Here is an 18,781-nt window from a genome sequence, read left to right as displayed (position 1 = left end):
CTGGTTTATACTGGGTTATACTGGGAGGGAACTGGGTTATACTGAGTTATACTGGTTTATACTGGGTTATACTGGGTTTTACTGGGATATACTGGGAGGGAACTGAGTTATACTGGGTTATACTGGGTTATACTGGGTTATGCTGGGTTATACTGGGTTTTACTGGGATATACTGGGAGGGAACTGAGTTATACTGGGTTATACTGGGTTATACTGGGAGGGAACTGGGGGGAACTGGGAGGGACTGGGTTATACTGAGTTATACTGGGTTATACTGGGAGGGAACTGGGAGGAACTGGGAGGGGACTGGGAGGGAACTGGGTTATACTGGGTTATTCTGGGAGGGAACTGGGTTATATGGGGTTATACTGGGTTATACTGGGTTATACTGGGTTATACTGGGTTATACTGGGTTATACTGGGTTATACTGGGAGGGAACTCGGTTATATGGGGTTATAGTGGGATATACTGGATTATACAGGGTGGGTTATATTGGTTTATACTGGGACGCACTGGTTTATACTGGGAGGGAACTGGGTTATACTGGGTTATACTGGGTTACACTGGGTTATACTGGGTTATACTGGGATATACTGTATTATACTGGGTTATATTGGGCTATACTGGGACGCACTGGTTCACACTGGAATTTCCCCGCCGCAGCGCCGGGGCCGTGCCAGCGCTTCCACGGGCGCTGCGGGCAGAACGTGGCGCTGGCGGCCGAGGGCCTGAGCGCGGCGCGCGTGTCCGGCTACTGCCACGGGCTGGTGTTCAGCCGCTCCCACCTGCGGCCCGGGGAGCTCTTCGAGGTGGGCGGGGCCCTTTAAGGGAGTGGGCGTGGCCGGGGTGGGCGGGGTGAAGGACACGCCCATGGGTGGGGCAATAAAAAGGGCGCTGTCGCTTTAAGGGATCGGGCGTGGCCGTGGTGGGCGGGGCTTAAGCGGGTGGGGTTACCTGCGAGGCCACACCAAAGGGCGCTGTCGCTTTAAGGGAATGGGTGTGGCCATTAGGGCGGGGCCTGAGGGGGTGGGGTTACCTGGAGGCCATGCCCACAGGTGGGGCAGGAAAAGGACGCTGTCCCTTTAAGGGAGTGGGTGTGGTCCGGATGGGCGGGGCATAAGTGGGTGGGGTGAAGGACACGCCCGTGGGTGGGACGGGAAAAGGGCGCTGTCGCTTTAAGGGATCGGGCGTGGCCGGGGTGGGCGGGGCATAACTGGGCGGGGTGAAGGACACGCCCGTGGGTGGGGCGGGAAAACGGCGCTGTCACTTTAAGGGAATGGGCGTGGCCATGGTAGGCGGAGCCTAACCAGGCGGGGTGAAGGACACACCTGTGGGCGGGGTTACCTGCCAGGCCACGCCCCCAAGAGGGGCAATAAAAAGGTCGCTGTCCCTTTAAGAGAGTGGGCGTGGCCCTGCTGGGTGGGGCATAAGTGGGTGGGGTTAATTGCGAGGCCACGCCCCTATAAGAGGCAGGAAAAAGGCGCTGTCGCTTTAAGGAGCGGGTGTGGCCGTGGTGGGCGGGGCTTAAGCGGGTGGGGTTACCTGTGAGGCCACACCAAAGGGCGCTGTCCCTTTAAGGGATTGGGCGTGGCCGTCGTGGGTGGGGCATAAGTGGGTGGGGTGAAGGACACGCCCATAGGTGGGTGGGGTTACCTGCCAGGCCACGCCCCCCAGGTGTGGTGGGAAAAGGGCGCTGTCGCTTTAAGGGAACAGGCGTGGCCGTGGTGGGCGGGGCATGGGGATAGGCCACACCCCTCATTTGGAAGCCCCGCCCCTTTCCTGAGTGACTGAAACGCTCCCAGGTGAGTTCTGGGCTCACCTGTGCCACGCCCCCATCCAGGTGTGTTCAGGGCTGTCCCCTCACCCTCACCTGTCCCAGATGTGTCCCTCACCTGTCCCAGGCGTGTCCCAGACATGTCCCTCACCTGTCCCAGGTGTGTCCCAGGTGTGTCCCTCACCTGTCCCAGGTGTGTCCCAGCCTCACCTGTCCCTGTCTCACCTGCCCAGGTGTGCACTGAGGCCTTGGATGAGCACTGGGTGGGTGGGGCTGAGTCAGGGCTCCCCCAGGTGTGTCACTCACCTGTCCCAGGTGTGTCCCAGGTGTGTCCCTCACCTGTCCAGGTGTGTCCCAGCCTCACCTGCGTGTGTCTCACCTGCCCAGGTGCGCATCGAGGCGCTGGACGAGCGCTGGGCGGGGTCAGTGTGGGTGGGGCTGAGTCAGGGCTCCCCCAGGTGTGTCCCTCACCTGTCCCAGGTGTGTCCCAGGTGTGTCCCTCACCTGTCCCAGGTGTGTCCCAGCCTCACCTGTCCCTGTCTCACCTGCCCAGGTGCGCATCGAGGCGCTGGATGAGCGCTGGGCGGGGTCGGTGCGGGTGGGGCTGAGTCAGGGCTCCCCCAGGTGTATCTCAGGTGTGTCCCAGGTGTGTCCCAGGTGTGTCCCAGCCTCACCTGTGGGTGTCTCACCTGCCCAGGTGCGCATCGAGGCCCTGGACGAGCGCTGGGCGGGGTCAGTTCGGGTGGGGCTGACGGCGCTGCCCCCCCCCGGCCCCCCCGCCCTGCCCCCCTCCCTGCTGGACCTGCCGGCCGCGCCCACCTGGGCGGTCAGCGGGGCCGAGGTGCGGCACAACGGCGCCCAGGTGCGCCACAACTACGGCGTCAGCCTGGACCGCCTCGCGGTAAGTGCTCACCTGGGGGGGTTTGGGGTCACCTGGGCTCACCTGGGCTCACCTTGGCTCACCTGGGCGGTTTGGGGTCACCTGGGCTCACCTGGGGGGGTTTGAGCTCACCTGGGGGGAGTTTGGGTGGTTTTGGGGTCACCTGGGGGGGTTTGGGGTCACCTGGGGCGGTTTTGAGCTCACCTGGGCTCACCTGGGCGGTTTGGGCTCACCTGGGCCCACCTGGGCTCACTTGGGGGGGGTTGGGTCACCTGGGACGAGTTTTGGGTTACCTGGGAGTGATTTGGGGTCACCTCGGGGGGGATTTGGGCTCACCTGGAGGGAGTTTTGGGGTCACCTTGGGGGGTTTTTGGGGTCACCTGGAGGGGATTTGGGGTCACCTGAGGTCACCTGAGGGGGGTTTGGGGATGGTTTGGGGATACATTTGGGCTGTTCCAGGTGGGGAACTGTCTGGGGATGGATTTTTGGGGTATTTTGGGACATTTTGGGACATTTTTGACATTTTCCAGGTGGGGAACCGGCTGGGGATGGATTTTGGGGATAATTTTTGGACATTTTGGGACATTTTGGGATAATTTTGGGACATTTTGGGCCATTTCCCAGGTGGGGAACCGTCTGGGCGTGCGCCGCGGCGCCGACGACTCGATGCACCTGGTGGTGGACGGGCAGGACATGGGGCCCGCGGCCACCGGCGTGGCCAAGGTACGGCCGGGCACCCCAAACACACCTGGGGCACCTGGGGACACCTGGGGGCACCTGGGGCACACCTGGGCACCCCCAAAACTCACCTGGGGAACACCTGGGGGCACCCAAAACACACCTGGGGCACACCTGGGGTACCCAAAACACACCTGGGGGCACCCAAAACACACCTGGGCACACCTGGGCACACCCAAACCACACCTGGGCACAGCTGGGGGCACTCAAAACACACCTGGGGGTACCTGGGCACCCCCAAAACACACCTGGGAACACCCAAAACACACCTGGGAACACCCAAAACTCACCTGGGCACACTTGGGCACCCCCAAAACACACCTGGGCACACCTGGGGGCACCCAAAACACACCTGGGGGCACCTGGGGGTGGGTAAATGCACACCTGGGCACACCTGGGGGTACCTGGGCACATCTGGGGGCACCTGGGCACACCTGGGGGATACCTGGGCACACCTGGGGGCACCTGGGCACACCTGGGGGGTACCTGGGCACACCTGGGGGGTACCTGGGCACACCTGGGCACACCTGGGGGTACCTGGGCACACCTGGGGGGTACCTGGGGGTACCTGGGCACACCTGGGGCACACCTGGGCACACCTGGGGGGTACCTGGGCACACCTGGGCACACCTGGGGCACACCTGGGGGTACCTGGGTCACACCTGGGGCACACCTGGGCTCACCTGGGGGTACCTGGGGCACACCTGGGCACACCTGGCTGCCCCGTGTGACATCATTCCCACCCCTCCCCCATCACTCCCGGCTGCTGGGGGGGGCGGGGCCGTGACGTCACTCCCGCCCCTCTGACATCACGCCCCGCCCCCCGTGACGTCACAGAACGCCTTCGTGGCCCTGGACCTGTACGGGCGCGTGACGGCCGTGTCCATCGTCAGCGCGGGGGGAGGGGCGGGCGGGGCCGGGGACGGCCCCTCCCCCACCCACAGCCCCTCCCCCACCCCCTGCCCCTCCCCCTGCCACAGCCCGCCCCTCCCCCACCCCGGCGGGGACGGCGCAGAGTGGGTGAGAGGAACTGGGAGGGACTGGTTTATACTGGGAGGGACTGGGAGGGAACTGGGAGGGACTGGGAGGGGTTAAAAAGGAGATTTGGGCTTACTGGTTTATACTGGGAGGGACTGGGAGGGAACTGGGAGGGAACTGGGAGGGACTGGGAGGGACTGGGATGGACTGGGGGGGACTGGGAGGGAACTGGGAGGGGTTAAAAAGGAGATTTGGGCTTACTGGTTTATACTGGGAGGGACTGGGGGGGACTGGGAGGGAACTGGGAATAAACTGGGACAAACTGGGAGGGACTGGGAGGGGACTGGGGGGAGGGCTGTAGTTTTGCTCCCCATTTTTAACCCCAAATTTTGATGTTTTATTCCCAAATTTCACATTTTTAACCCCAAATTTTGATGTTTTATCCCCAGATTTTGATGTTTTATCCCCAAATTTTCCATTTTTAACCCCAAATTTCAATGTTTTATCCCTAAATTTTGGGGTTTTTTCCTGATTTAGGGCCCGCCCCGGTTCCTGGGCTGCCACGGCAAGAACATCCTGCAACCCCTCCCCCATTTAACCCTTTATTAATCCCCAAAACCCCCAAATTTCACATTTTTAACCCCAAATTTCACATTTTTAACCGAAATTTTGGGTTTTTTCCCCAATCCAGGGTCCCCCCCGGTTCCTGGGCTGCCACGGCAAGAACATCCTGCTGTCCAACGGGGGCCGCACGGCCGCGCGCGTCTCCAGCTACAACCAGGGGCTGGTGCTGGTGGGGCCGCCCCTCCCCCCCGGACGCCTCTTCCAGGTGACGTCATCGGGGCCCTTGTGACGTCATCAGCGCCCCCCCCCCCGTGACGTCATCAAAGCCCCCCCCCGTGACGTCAGCAACCCCACCCGTGACGTCATCAAAGCCCCCGTGACGTCATCAGCGCCCCTGTGATGTCATCAGCACCCCTGTGATGTCAGACACGCCCCCGTGACGTCATCGGGGCAGTGGGGTGGTGGTGATGTCACAGAGGGAGATGGTGACGTCATAGGGGACATGGTGACGTCATAGGGGAACATGGTGACGTCATTGGGAAGGTGGTGACGTCATTGGGGAGATGGTGACGTCATAGGGGAAGCGGTGACATCATAGGGGATGGTGGTGATGTCATTGGGGAGGTGGTGACGTCATAGAGGACATGGTGACGTCATAGGGGACATGGTGACGTCATTGGGGTGGTGGTGACGTCAAACGAGGGCGGCCAACAGGAGATTGGGGAGGTGGTGACGTCATTGGGGAGGTGGTGACGTCATTGAGGTGGTGGTGACGTCATAGAGGACATGGTGATGTCATTGGGGACATGGTGATGTCATTGGGGTGGTGGTGACATCATTGGGATGGTGGTGACATCATTGGGGGCATGGTGACATCATAGGGGTGGTGGTGATGTCATCGGGGTGGTGGTGACGTCAAACGAGAGCGGCCAAAGGGAGATTGGGAAGGTGGCGACATCACAGGGGAGCAGCCAATGGGGGCTCAGGCAGCCAGTGATGTCACAGGGCATGGTGGTGATGTCATGGAGGGGGTGGTGATGTCACAGGGGAGGGGCCAATGGGAGACTGGGGAGGTGGTGATGTCATAGGGGACACGGTGATGTCACAGGGGAGCGGCCAATGGGGACCTTGGGGGCACTGAGGGACATGGGGGGGGTCACCAATGACATCACTGGGTCCTGATGACATCACTGATGACATCACAGGAGCAGACCAATGCCCTGAGCCCCCAGTGGGGCCGATTTTGGGGGGGTTTGGGGCTGTTTTGGGGCGGTTCAGGGGAAGCCGAGGGACATCGGGGGTGGCCAATGACGTCACTCACCCCAATGACGTCACCATGACATCACGGATGACGTCACAGGTGCAGATCGACGCCCTGAACCCGCAGTGGGGCCGATTTTGGGGGATTTGGGGTTATTTTTGGGGGGGTCTGTGACACCGTGGGGGCACCGAGGGACATCGGGGGTGGCCGATGATGTCACCATGCCCTGATGACGTCACCATGACATCACTGATGACGTCACAGGTGCAGATCGACGCCCTGAACCCGCAGTGGAGCTCCTCCCTGGCTCTGGGGGTCACCGGGGCCCCCCCCGGCCGCGCCCCCCTCCCGGCCTGCGCCCACGGCCTCAAGCGGCCGGCCTGGATCCTGCAGCGCCGCGGCGTCTTCCACAACGCCAGGAAGGTCAGGAACACACCCAAAATATCCCCAAAAATATCCCCAAAATATCCCCAAAATATCTCTGAAATATCCCCAAAATATCTCCTAAATATCCCCAAAATATCCCCAAAAATATCCCCAAAATATCTCTGAAATATCCCCAAAATATCCCCTAAATATCCCCAAAATATCCCTAAAATATCCCCTAAATATCCCCAAAATATCCCCAAAAATACCCCAAATTATCCCACCCCCGCCTGGATCCTGCAGCGCCGCGGCGTCTTCCACAACGCCAGGAAGGTCAGAAACACCCCAAATAGCCCCAAAAATATCCCCAAAGTATCCCCAAAGTATCCCCAAAGTATCCCCAAAATATCCCCAAAAATATCCCAAATTACCCCAACCCCCGCCTGGATCCTGCAGCGCCGCGGCGTCTTCCACAACGCCAGGAAGGTCAGAAACACCCCAAAAACTGCCTGAAACGCCCCAAAAATATCCCCAAAATATCTCTGAAATATCACCTAAATATCACCAAAAATAGCCCCAAAAACACCCCAAAAATATCCCCAAAATATCTCCTAAATATCCCCAAAATATCCCTGAAATATCCCCAAAATATCCCCTAAATACCCCCAAAGTATCCCCTAAATATCCCCAAAAATGTCCCCAAAATATCCCCAAAATATCCGCTCAATACCCCCAAAAATATCCCCAAAGTATCCCTGAAATAGCCCCAAAAGATCCCAAAAAATATCCCCAAAAATAATCTCAGAACCACCCCAAAAATATCCTAAAAATATCCCCAAATATAATCCCAAAATATCCCCAAAAATATCCCCAAAATATCCTCAAAATATCCCCAAAATATCCCCGAAAACATCCCAAAAACACCGAAAATATCCCAAAATATCCTTGATCTTTGCCTGAAATAACCCCAAAAATGCCCCAAAAATATCCCAAACACCCCCAGATTATCCCTAAAATATCCCAAAAATACCCCCAAAACCCCTCCTGATCCCCAAATTTCATCTCTGACCCCCCAAATTTCACTCTGAACCCCCCAAATTTACCCGAATTTCGCCCCCCAGGTCCGTGAGCTGCCCGGCCCCTCCCTGGAGCTGCTCCCGGCCGGGACCTGTGACCCCAAAACCCCCCAAAAACCCCCCAAAACCCCTCCCAAACCCCTCCTGACCCCCCAAATTTCATCGTGACCCCCCAAATTTACCCAAATTTTGCCCCCCCAGGTCCGTGACCTGCCCGGCCCCTCCCTGGAGCTGCTCCCGGCCGGGACCTGTGACCCCAAAAACTCCCCAAGACCCCCCAAAACCCCCCAAATTTCATCTCTGACCCCCCAAATTTCACTCTGACCCCCCAAATTTACCCAAATTTCGCCCCCCAGGTCCGTGACCTGCCGGGCCCCTCCCTGGAGCTGCTCCTGGCCGGGACCTGTGACCCCAAAACCCCCAAAAACCCCCCCAAAACCCCCTCAAACCCCGTCCTGACCCCCCAAATTTCATCGTGACCCCCCAAATTTACCCAAATTTCGCCCCCCAGGTCCATGACCTGCCCGGCCCCTCCCTGGAGCTGCTCCCGGCCGGGACCTGTGACCCCAAAACTCCCCAAAAACACCCCAAAACCCCTCCCAAACCCCTCCTGACCCCCCAATTTCATCTCTGACCCCCCAAATTTCACTCTGACCCCCCAAATTTCGCCCCCCAGGTCCGTGACCTGCCGGGCCCATCCCTGGAGCTGCTCCCGGCCGGGACCTGTGACCCCAAAACCCCCGAAAAACCCCCCAAAACCCCCCAAAACCCCTCCCAAACCCTTCCTGACACCCCAATTTCACTCTGACCCCCCAAATTTCATCGTGACCCCCCAAATTTACCCAAATTTCGCCCCCCAGGTCTGTGACCTGCCCGGCCCCTCCCTGGAGCTGCTCCCGGCCGGGACCTGTGACCCCAAAAACCCCCCAAAACACCCCCAAAACCCCCCAAATTTCATCGTGACCCCCCAATTTTCACTCTGACCCCCCAAATTTTGCCCCCCCAGGTCCGTGACCTGCCCGGCCCCTCCCTGGAGCTGCTCCCCGCCGGGACGATTTTGGGGCTCCTGGTGGACGGGGGGGGGCGGCTGCACCTCTTCATCAACGGCCGCGACCAGGGCGCCGTGGCCGGGGGGGTGCCCAGCCCCTGCCACGTCCTGCTGGACCTCTACGGGCAGTGCCAGCAGGTGAGGGGCACCCCCAAATCGGGCACCCCAAAAAACCCAAAAAAAACCCCAAAAAAACCCCAAAAAACCCAAAAAAAACCCCAAAAAAACGGAAGTTCTGGGAGCCAGAAGCACCAGAAAGCCCAAAAATCCCCATCAAAATCCCCCCTGGGCACACCTGGGCACACCTGGGCACACCTGTGGGGCCTCTACGGGCAGTGCCAGCAGGTGAGGGGGGCACGGGGGCACCCCCAAATCGGGCACCCCAAAAAACCCCGAAAAAACCCCCCAAAAACCCCAAAAAACCTGAAATTCTGGGAGCCAGAAACCTCAGAAACCCCAAATTCAGGGCACTGAACCTGCCCAGCCACACCTGGGCACACCTGTGGGGCCTCTACGGGCAGTGCCAGCAGGTGAGGGGGGCACGGGGGCACCCCGAAAATCGAGCACCCCAAAAAACCCCCAAAAAACCCGAAATTCTGGGACCCAGAAAGACCCGAAATCCAGAAACCCCAAAAATCCCCCTCAAAACCCCCCCGGGCACACCTGGGCACACCTGTGGGACCTCTGTGGGCAGTGCCAGCAGGTGAGGGGCACCCCCAAATCGGGCACCCCAAAAAAACCCAAAAAAACTGAAATTCTGGGAGCCAGAAACCCCAGAAAGCCCAAAAATCCCCATCAAAACCCCCCCGGGCACACCTGGGCACACCTGTGGGATCTCTATGGGCAGTGCCAGCAGGTGAGGGGCACCCCCAAATCGGGCACCCCAAAAAAACCCCAAATAACCCTGAAAAACCCCAAAAAACCCCCAAAAATCTGGGACCCAGAAAGACCCGAAATCCAGAAACCCCAAAAATCCCAAAAATTGAGGAAAAAATCCTTCCAAATCCAACCTTTGGGACGCCCCCAAAATTCCCACGACCCCCCAAAGTGTGTCTGGGACCCCCCAAAAAAGGGTTTGGGACCCCCAAAAAACTCCCTGGACCCCCCAAAATGTGTCTGGGACCCCCAAAAAAGGGTTTAGGACCCCAAAAAGGGTTTGGGGGCCCCAGAAAAGGGTCAAGGACCCCCAAAAAGTCCCTGGGACCCCCAAAAATGTGTCTGGGGCCCCCCAAAAGGAGTTTGGGGACCCCAAAAAGGGTCTGGGACCCCCGAAAAATTGTTTGGGACCCCACAATAGGGTTTGGGGACCCCCAAAATGGGGTCCAGCCCCACCAGAATGTCCCAAAAAGCCCCAAAATCGGTCAAGGACCCCCCAAAAAGGGTTTGGGGACCCCCCAAAAGGGGTTTGGGGACCCCAGAAAAGGGTCAAGGACCCCCAAAAAGTCTCTGTGACCCCAAAAATCGACCAGGGACCCCCCAAAAAAGGGTTTGGGACCCCCAAAAAACTCCCAAGAGCTCCCCAAAATCAGTCAGGGACCCCCAAAAAAGGGTTTGAGACCCCCCAAAAGGGGTTTGGGACCCCCAAAAAACTCCCAAGAACCCCCCAAAATCAGTCAGGGACCCCCCAAAATCAGTCAGGGACCCCCAAAAAAGGGTTTGAGACCCCCCAAAAAAGGGTTTGGGACCCCAAAAACTCCCACGAACCCCCCAAAATCAGTCAGGGACTCCCAAAAAAGGGTCTGGGACCCCAAAAAAACTCCCAAGAACCCCCCAAAATCAGTCACGGACCCCCCAAAAAAGAGTTTGGGACCCCCCAAAAGGGTTTTGGGGACCCCAAATCCGGCCCAGCCCCCCCAAATCCCTTCCCCCCCCCCCAGGTGACGATCGTGGCCGAGGGTCCGGCCGGGGGGGGCTCCCCCAGCGGGGACCCCCGAAATCGGGGGGACGTGGAGAAAGCCGACGTGGTGGATGGTGAGGGGCACCCCGAAATTCGGGGGTTTGGGGGGGCTGGGACCCCAAAATCTGGGATGTAACCCCAAAATTTGGGGGCTTGGAGCCCTAAAATGGGGGGGACCCCAAAATTTGGGGGCTCGGGGGGGGTGGGACCCCAAAATCTGGGGTTGGACCCAAAAATTCGGGGGTTTGACAATGAAATTTGGGGGTTTGGGAGCCCCAAAATGGGGGGAACCCCAAAATTTGGGAGTTTGGGAACCCAAAATTGGGGGGGACCCCGAAATTTGAGGGTTTGGGAACCTGAAATTGGGGGGGACCCCGAAATTCAGGGATTTGGGGGGGCTGGGACCCCAAAATCCGGGATTTGACCCCAAAATTTGGGGGTTTGGGAGCCCAAAATCGGGGGAGAACCCCAAAATTCGAAGGGTTTGGGCGGTGCGACCCCAAAATCAGGGATTTGACCCCAAAATTTGGGGGTTTGGGAGCCAGAAATTGGGGGTATCCCAAAATTCGGGGGGTCTGGGAGAGGGGACCCCCAAAATTTGTGTTGAGTGATGTACAAGGAACCCCAAATTTTGGTGGGGGGGTGGTCAAGGAACCCCAAATTTGGGGCGATTCGGAAGAAAAATCTCCATTTTTGGGGCTTGGGGAGGCTCTGGAAGCCCCAAATTTTGGGGAGGGGGGTTTGGGGACCCCCTGTTTTATTTGGGGGGGGTCTGGGTGGGCTCTGAGCCCCCCCTGCCCCCCCAGGGGTGAAGGAGAGCCTCTGTTGGGGTCCCCCCGCGCCCCCCCAGCCCTGCCCCTACCAGGCGCTCTGTGCCCGCTTCAAGGACCTGCTGCTGCTGCCCGGTGGGTCTGGGGGCTCCGGGGGGATTTGGGGGGGTTTGGGGGGTCCTGGGAGGGATTTTGGGGGGTCCTGGGGGGTCCTGGGGGAGGTTTGGGGGGTCCTGAATGGGATTTGGGGGGTCCTGAGGGGGGTTTGGGGGGTCCTGGGGAGGATTTGGGGAGGGTTGAGGGGTCCTGGGGGGGTTTGGGGGGTCTTGGGGGGGTTTGGGGGTTCTGGGGGGGTTCTGGGGGAGGTTTGGGGGTTCCTGAGGAGGATTTGGGGAGGGTTGGGGGGTCCTGGGGAGGATTTTGGGGGGTCCTGGGGGGGATTTGGGAGAATTTGGGAGACATCTGGGGGGTCCTGAGTGGGATTTGGGGGGTCCTGAGTGGGATTTTGGGGGGTCCTGGGGGGGTTCTGGGGGAGGTTTGGGGGGTCCTGAGGAGGATTTGGGGAGGGTTGGGGGGTCCTGGGGGGGCTGGGGGGATTTGGGGGGTCCTAAGGGGGTTTGGGAGGTCCTCGGGGGATTTGGGGTGGTTTGGGAGGGATTTTGGGGGGCTCCTGGGGGGTCCTGGGGGAGGTTTGGGGGGTCCTTGAGGGATTTGGGGTGTCTTGGGGGACTTTGGGGGGGCTTTGGGGGGTCCTGGGAGGGATTTTGGGGGGTCCTGGGGGGGATTTGGGGGGTCCTGAGGGGGATTTTGGGGGTTTTGGGGGGTCCTGGGGGGGTTTGGGGGGTCCTGAGGGGAGTTGGGGGGATTTGGGGGGTCCTGGGGGGGTTTGGGATGGTTTGGGGGGTCCTGAATGGGATTTGGGGTGTCTTGGGGGGGTTTGGGGGGCATTTGGGGGGTCCTTAGGGGGGATTTGGGGCGTTCTGGGGGAGGTTTGGGGGTTCCTGAGGAGGATTTGGGGAGGGTTGGGGGGTCCTGGGAGGGATTTTTGGGGGTCCTGGGGGGGTTTGGGGGGTCCTGAGGGGGATTTTGGGGGCTTTGGGAGGTCCTCGGGGGATTTGGGGTGGTTTGGGAGGGATTTTGGGGGGCTCCTGGGGGGTCCTGGGGGAGGTTTGGGGGGTCCTTGAGGGATTTGGGGAGGTCCTGAGGGGGATTTAGGGGGGTCCTGAGGGGGATTTGGGGTGGTTTGGGGGGCTTTGGGGGGTCCTGGGGGAGGTTTGGGGGGTCCTGGGGGGATTTGGGGTGTCCTGGGGGGCTTTGGGGGGTCCTGGGGGGGATTTGGGAGAATTTGGGAGACATCTGGGGGGTCCTGAATGGGATTTGGGGGGTCTTGGGGGGCTTTGGGGGGAATTTGGGGGGTCCTTAGAGGGGATTTGGGGGGTCCTGGGGGGTCCTGGGGGCGTTTGGGGGGTCTTGGGGGGAGTTGGGGGGGTCCTGAGGGGGATTTTGGGGGGTCCTTAGGGGGGATTTGGGGGGTTCTGGGGGGGGTTTTGGGGGGGTTTGGGGGTTCCTGAGGAGGATTTGGGGAGGGTTGGGGGGTCCTGGGAAGGATTTTGGGGGGTCCTGGGAGGGATTTTGGGGGTGCTGGGGGGGTTTGGGGGAGGATTTGGGGTCCCTGACTCCATTTTTGGAGGTTCTGACCCCATTTTTTAGGTCCTGACCCCAATTTCGGGGTCCCTGATCCATTTTTGGGGTCCCTGACTCCATTTTTGATGTCCTTGACTCCAAATTTCGAGGTCCCTGACCCCATTTTTTGGGTCCCTGACCCATTTTTGGGGTCCCTGACTTCATTTTTTGAGGTTTTAACTCCAATTTTTAGGTCCTGACCCCAATTTCGAGGTCCTGACCCAATTTTGGTGTCCCTGACCCCATTTTTGGTATCCCTGACCCCATTTTTCGAGGTCCTGACCCCGGTTTCGGCGTCCCTGACCCATTTTTGGTGTCCCTGACCCCATTTTTGGGGTCCCTGACCCCAATTTGGGGGTCCCTGACCCCATTTTTGGTGTCCCTGACCCATTTTTGATGTCCCTGACTCCATTTTTGGTCTCCCTGACCCCATTTTTTGAGTCCCTGACCCCATTTTTGGTGTCCCTGACCCCGTTTTTGGGGTCCCTGACCCTATTTTAGGTGTCCCTGACCCCATTTTTGGTGTCCCTGACCCCGTTTTTGGTGTCCCTGACCCATTTTTGGTGTCCCTGACCCCGTTTTTGGTGTCCCTGACCCATTTTTGGTGTCCCTGACCCCGTTTTTGGGGTCCCTGACCCCGTTTTTGGGGTCCCTGACCCCCCTTTCCGAGGTCCTGACCCCAATTTCGGTATCCCCGACCCCATTTTTGTGGTCCCTGACCCCATTTTTGGGGTCCCTGACCCCATTTTTGAGGTCCCTGACTCAATTTTTCGAGGTCCTGACCCCATTTTTGGGTCCCTGACCCATTTTTGGGGTCCCTGGCTCCATTTTTTGAGGTTTTAACTCCAATTTTGTGGTCCCCGACCCCGATTTTGCAAGGTCCTGACCCTGTTTTTGGTGTCCCTGACCCCATTTTTGTGGTTCCTGACCCATTTTTGGGGTCCCTGACTTCATTTTTTGAGGTTTTAACTGCGATTTTGAGGTCCCTGACCCCGATTTGGGGGTCCCCGCCCCGTTCCCCCCACAGACGAGTACTTCGCCCCCGAGCCGCGGCGCAGCCGCTGCTTCTGTCAGGGCTGTGAGCGGGGGGGGGGCGACCCCCGGGACCCCCGGGAGCCCCCCCTGCCCCTGGGCTGGTGCCGCTTCAGCCTCCGGTACGGGGGGATCGGGGGGGTTGGGGGGGTTTGGGGAGGTTTGGGGGGGATTTGGGGTGGAAATGGGGGGGTTGGGGGGGAGTTGGGGGTCCTGGGGGTGTTTAGGGGGGATTTGGAGGGGATTTGGGGGGTGTTTGGGTGGAGTCTGGGGGGATTTGGGGGGATTTGGGGGGTCCTGGGGGGAATTAGGGGGGGATTGGGGGGTGTTGGGGGTGATTGGGGGAGGTTTGGAGGGGATTTGGGGGGTTCTTGTGGGGTCCTGGGGGGAATTAGGGGGGGTTTGGGGGGTTTTGGGGGGTCCTGGGGGGGATTTAGGGAGGGATTGTGAGGTCTTGGGGGGATTTGGGGGAGGTTTGGGGGGGATTTGGGGAGTCCTGGGGGGGTTAATTTGGGGTGGATTTTGGGTGTGGATTTTGGGGTTTGGGGTTGATTTGGGGCAGATTTTGGGGTTCGGGGTTAATTTGCTGTGGATTTTGGGGTTCGGGGTTGATTTTGGGGTGCATTTTGGGGGTGCATTTTGGGGTTCAGGGTTAATTTGGGATGGATTTTGGGGTTTGGGGTTAATGTTGGGGTGGATTTTGGGGTTTGGGGTTGATTTGCTGTGGGTTTTGGGGATCGGGGTTAATTTTGGGGTGGATTTTGGGGTTTGGGGTTTATTTTGGGATGGATTTTGGGGTGCGGGGTTAATTTGGGATGGATTTTGGGGTTGGGGGTTAATTTTGAGGTGCATTTTGGGGTTCAGGGTTAACTTTGGGGTGGATTTTGGGGTTCAGGGTTAACTTTGGGTTGCATTTTGGGGTCCCCAGGCCGAAGCCGCGGCCCGAGGGGGGCGGGGGGTGGCAGAAGTGGCCTCGGGCCTATCACGGCACCAGCGCCGGCGCCGTGCGGCGCAGCCTCGACCGCGGGGAGCTCGTGCCAGGTGGGACCCCGAAATCGGGCACGGAACCCCGAAAATGGGATTGGGAACCCCAAAATGGGCACGGGGACCCCAAAAATGGGGGTGGGCACCCCAAAATGGGGGTGGGACCCCGAAAACGGGGATGGGAATGCCAAAAAATGGGGATGGGGAGCACAAAAATGGTCTGGGAACCCCAAAAATGGGGATGGGAATGGCAAAAAATGGGGATGGAGACCCCGAAAATGGGCATGGGACCCCCAGAAATGGGGGTGGGACTCCAAAATGGGGATAGGACTCCGAAACGGGCACCAAGACCCCAAAAATGGGCACCGGGACCCCAAAAATGGGGATGGGACCCCAAAATGGGTATGGGACCCCAAAATGGGACTGGGAACCCCAAAAATGGGGGTGGGACTCCGAAACGGGCTGGGAACCCCAAAAATGGGGGTGGGAACACCAAAAATGGGATTGGGAACCCCAAAAATGGGGCTGGGACCCCAAAAATGGGGATGGGACCTCGAAAATGGGGATGGGAACCCCAGAAATGGGGGTGGGAACCCCAAAATGGGCATGGGGACCCCAAAAATGGGAATGGGAACGCCAAAAATGAGCACGGGGACCCCGAAAATGGGGGTGGGACTCAAATGGGCACGGGGATTCCGAAAACGGGGATGGGAACGGCAAAAATGGGGAGGGGACTCCAAAATGGGCACGGGGATCCCCAAAATAGGGATGGGGACCCCAAAAATGGGCTGGGAACCCCAAAAACGGGCTGGGCACCCCAAAATGGGGGTGGGACTCCGAAATGGGCACGGGGACCCCAAAATGGGCACGGGGATCCCGAAAATAGGGATGGGGACCCCTAAAATGGGATGGAGACCCCAAAATTGGGATGGGCACCCTGAAAAGGGGTCCGTGACCCCAAAATCGGGATGGGCACCCCAAGAATGGGGAGGGGTCGGCAAAAACGGGGCGGGGACCCTGAAAACGGGTAAAGGTCCCGAAAAATGGGGAGGGGACCCCAAAATGGGCACGGGGATTCCAAAATCAGGATGGGGACCCTGAAAATGGGTCTGGGAGCCCAAAAATGGGGAGGGGGAGGCTGAAAATGGGGAGGGGTCCGCAAAAACGGGGTGGGGACACTGAAAATGGGGAGGGGACCCAAAAAATGGGCCGAGGGACCCCCAAAAACCGTGAGGCCCCCCTCAATCCCCCCCCCCCAGGCCCGTGGTCGCTGCTCAGCGCCCCCTGCCGGCCGGAGCCGCCTGGCCCCGCCCACCCGCGCTCAGGCCCCGCCCCCCCGGGCCCCGGGCCCCGCCCCCCCGGCCCCGCCCCCCTGGTGCTGTCGCCCGCCCTCGGGTACGCCGCCATGGAGCCGTTCGCCAGCCGCGTCACGTGAGTGGGCGGGGCCAGGAAAGGGGCGGGGCCAAGTGAAACGGGGCGGGGCCTACTGTGGGGGGGTGGAGCGAAAGAAAAGTGGGAGGGGCTAAATAAAAGTGGGAGGGGATAAGGCAAAATGGGAGTGGCTAAATAAAAGTGGGAGGGGCTAAAGAATAGTGGGTGGGGCTAACAGAAAAGGGAGAGGCAAAAAAGTGGGAGGGGCTAAATAAAAGTGGGAGGGGCAAAAAACAGTGGGAGGAGCTAAGGAAAAGTAAGAGGGGCTAAAAATAGTGGGAGGGGCTAAATAAAAGTAGGAGGAGCTAAAAATGGTGGGAGGGGCTAAAGAAAAGAGGGTTGCGATAAAAGTGGGAGGAGTTAAAGAAACTGGGAGGAGCTAAAGAAAATTGGGAGGGGTGAAAGAAAAGTGGGAGGGGTAAATAAAGTGGGAGGGGCTAAATAAAAGTGGGAGGAGCCACCTGGGGGAGGAATTTGGGGTCTTGTTGGGGGGGATTTTTGTGTTGGATTTTGGGATATTCTGAGGGTGGATTTTGGGCTATTTTAGGATATTTTGGGTTATTCTGGGACATTTCCTGAGTCCTTTCTCGCCCCCCAGGTTCCGGGAGCCGGGCTGGCTTTGGGTTGAATTTTGGGGTGAATTTTGGGCTATTTTAGGCTATTTTAGGCTATTTTCTGACCCATTTTCCCCCCCAGGTTCCGGGAGCCGGGCTGGCTTTGGGGTGAATTTTGGGGTGAATTTTGGGGTGAATTTTGGGCTGGATTTTTGGGTGAATTTTGGGCTATTTTAGGCTATTTTAGGCTATTTTATGACCCGTTTTCCCCCCCAGGTTCTGGGAGCCGGGCTGGCTTTGGGGTGAATTTTGGGGTGAATTTTGGGGTGAATTTTGGGCTATTTTAGGCTATTTTAGGCTATTTTATGACCCGTTTTTTCCCCCCCAGGTTCCGGGAGCCGGGCTGGCTTTGGGGTGAATTTTGGGCTGGATTTTGGGTTGAATTTTGGGCTGGATTATGGGCTATTTTAGGATATTTTAGGCTATTATAGGATATTTTAGGCTATTTTAGGCTATTTTATGGCCCATTTTCCACCCCAGGTTCCGGGAGCCGGGCTGGCTTTGGGTTGAATTTTGGGCTGGATTTGGGTTGAATTTTGGGGTGAATTTTGGGGTGAATTTTAGGCTATTTTAGGCTATTTTAGGCTATTTTATGGCCCGTTTTCCACCCCAGGTTCCAGGAGCCGGGCTGGCTTTGGGGTGAATTTTGGGCTGGATTTTGGGCTATTTTGGGCTATTTTAGGCTATTTTACGACCCGTTTTTTCCCCCCAGGTTCCGGGAGCTGGGCTGGCTTTGGGGTGAATTTTGGGCTGGATTTTGGGCTATTTTAGGCTATTTTGGGTTATTTTACGACCCGTTTTTCCCCCCCAGGTTCCGGGAGCCGGGCTGGCTTTGGGGTGAATTTTGGGGTGAATTTTGGGCTATTTTAGGCTATTTTGGGCTATTTTATATCCCGTTTTTTCCCCCCCAGGTTCCGGGAGCCGGGCTGGCCGCGGCCCCGGGGGGCTCAGGTGGCCTTCGAGGTTTGGGTCCGTCCCGGCTCCTTCCGGGCCGGGCCCCCCTCGCTGAGCCCCCCCCCAGCCCTGGAGCCCCCCCAGGGGCTGGACCCCGCCCAGCTGGAGTGGGTGACCAAGGAGCCGGGGGCCACCGTGCTGGCCGGGCTGCTGGTCCGTGTCGACTGAGCCCCCGAAAATGGGAGAAATCACCTCAAAAATGGGAGAAATCACCCCGAAAATATGGGAGGAATCACCCCAAAACTGTGATGGAATCACCCCGGAAATTTGGGGTGAATCGTCCCAAAAATGGGGGAGTTATCACCCAAAAATGGGAGAAATCACCTCAAAATATGGGGGGGAATCATCCCAAAAATGAGGAAAATCACCCTGAAAATATGGGGGGAATTTTCCCAAAAATAGGGGAAATCGCCCTGAAAATATGGGGGGAATTTTCCCAAAAAATGGGGGAGTTATCACCCAAAAATGGGAGAAATCACCTCGAAAATGTGGGGGGAATAGTCCCAAAAATGAGGAAAATCACCCTGAAAATATGGGGGGAATTGTCCCAAAAATGGGGGAATTATCACCCAAAAAATGGGAGAAATCGCCCTGAAAATATGGGGGGAATAGCCCTGAGAATGGGAGAAATCACCCCAAAATTAGGGGAATTATCACGCCAAGAATTTGGAGGAAGCACCCCAAAAATATGGAGGAATTACCTTGAAAATATGGGGGAATTATCACCCAA

General features: G+C 58.4%; 1 protein-coding gene across 1 annotated transcript in view; it reads left to right on the top strand.

Moving 5' to 3' along the window:
• The window catches only part of NEURL4 (neuralized E3 ubiquitin protein ligase 4), a 48,321-nt gene extending 29,894 nt beyond the window's left edge, over positions 1 to 18,427 (top strand). The window contains exons 17-29 of the mRNA XM_072920529.1: positions 665 to 810; positions 2,473 to 2,676; positions 3,280 to 3,378; positions 4,231 to 4,413; positions 5,063 to 5,200; positions 6,461 to 6,619; positions 8,645 to 8,824; positions 10,564 to 10,657; positions 11,390 to 11,488; positions 14,064 to 14,190; positions 14,997 to 15,109; positions 16,312 to 16,483; positions 18,009 to 18,427. Coding sequence (XP_072776630.1) covers positions 665 to 810; positions 2,473 to 2,676; positions 3,280 to 3,378; positions 4,231 to 4,413; positions 5,063 to 5,200; positions 6,461 to 6,619; positions 8,645 to 8,824; positions 10,564 to 10,657; positions 11,390 to 11,488; positions 14,064 to 14,190; positions 14,997 to 15,109; positions 16,312 to 16,483; positions 18,009 to 18,219 — 1,925 coding nt within the window. The 3' untranslated portion in view covers positions 18,220 to 18,427. The remainder of the gene's footprint in view (positions 1 to 664; positions 811 to 2,472; positions 2,677 to 3,279; positions 3,379 to 4,230; positions 4,414 to 5,062; positions 5,201 to 6,460; positions 6,620 to 8,644; positions 8,825 to 10,563; positions 10,658 to 11,389; positions 11,489 to 14,063; positions 14,191 to 14,996; positions 15,110 to 16,311; positions 16,484 to 18,008) is intronic.
• The last annotated feature ends 354 nt before the right edge of the window (positions 18,428 to 18,781 follow it).

The sequence above is a fragment of the Taeniopygia guttata genome, chromosome 32, assembly GCF_048771995.1.
Source record: "Taeniopygia guttata chromosome 32, bTaeGut7.mat, whole genome shotgun sequence".
NCBI classification, from domain to species: Eukaryota; Metazoa; Chordata; class Aves; order Passeriformes; family Estrildidae; genus Taeniopygia; species Taeniopygia guttata.
Note: the sequence above shows the minus strand (reverse complement) of the source record. Positions and strands in the feature narration are given on the sequence as shown.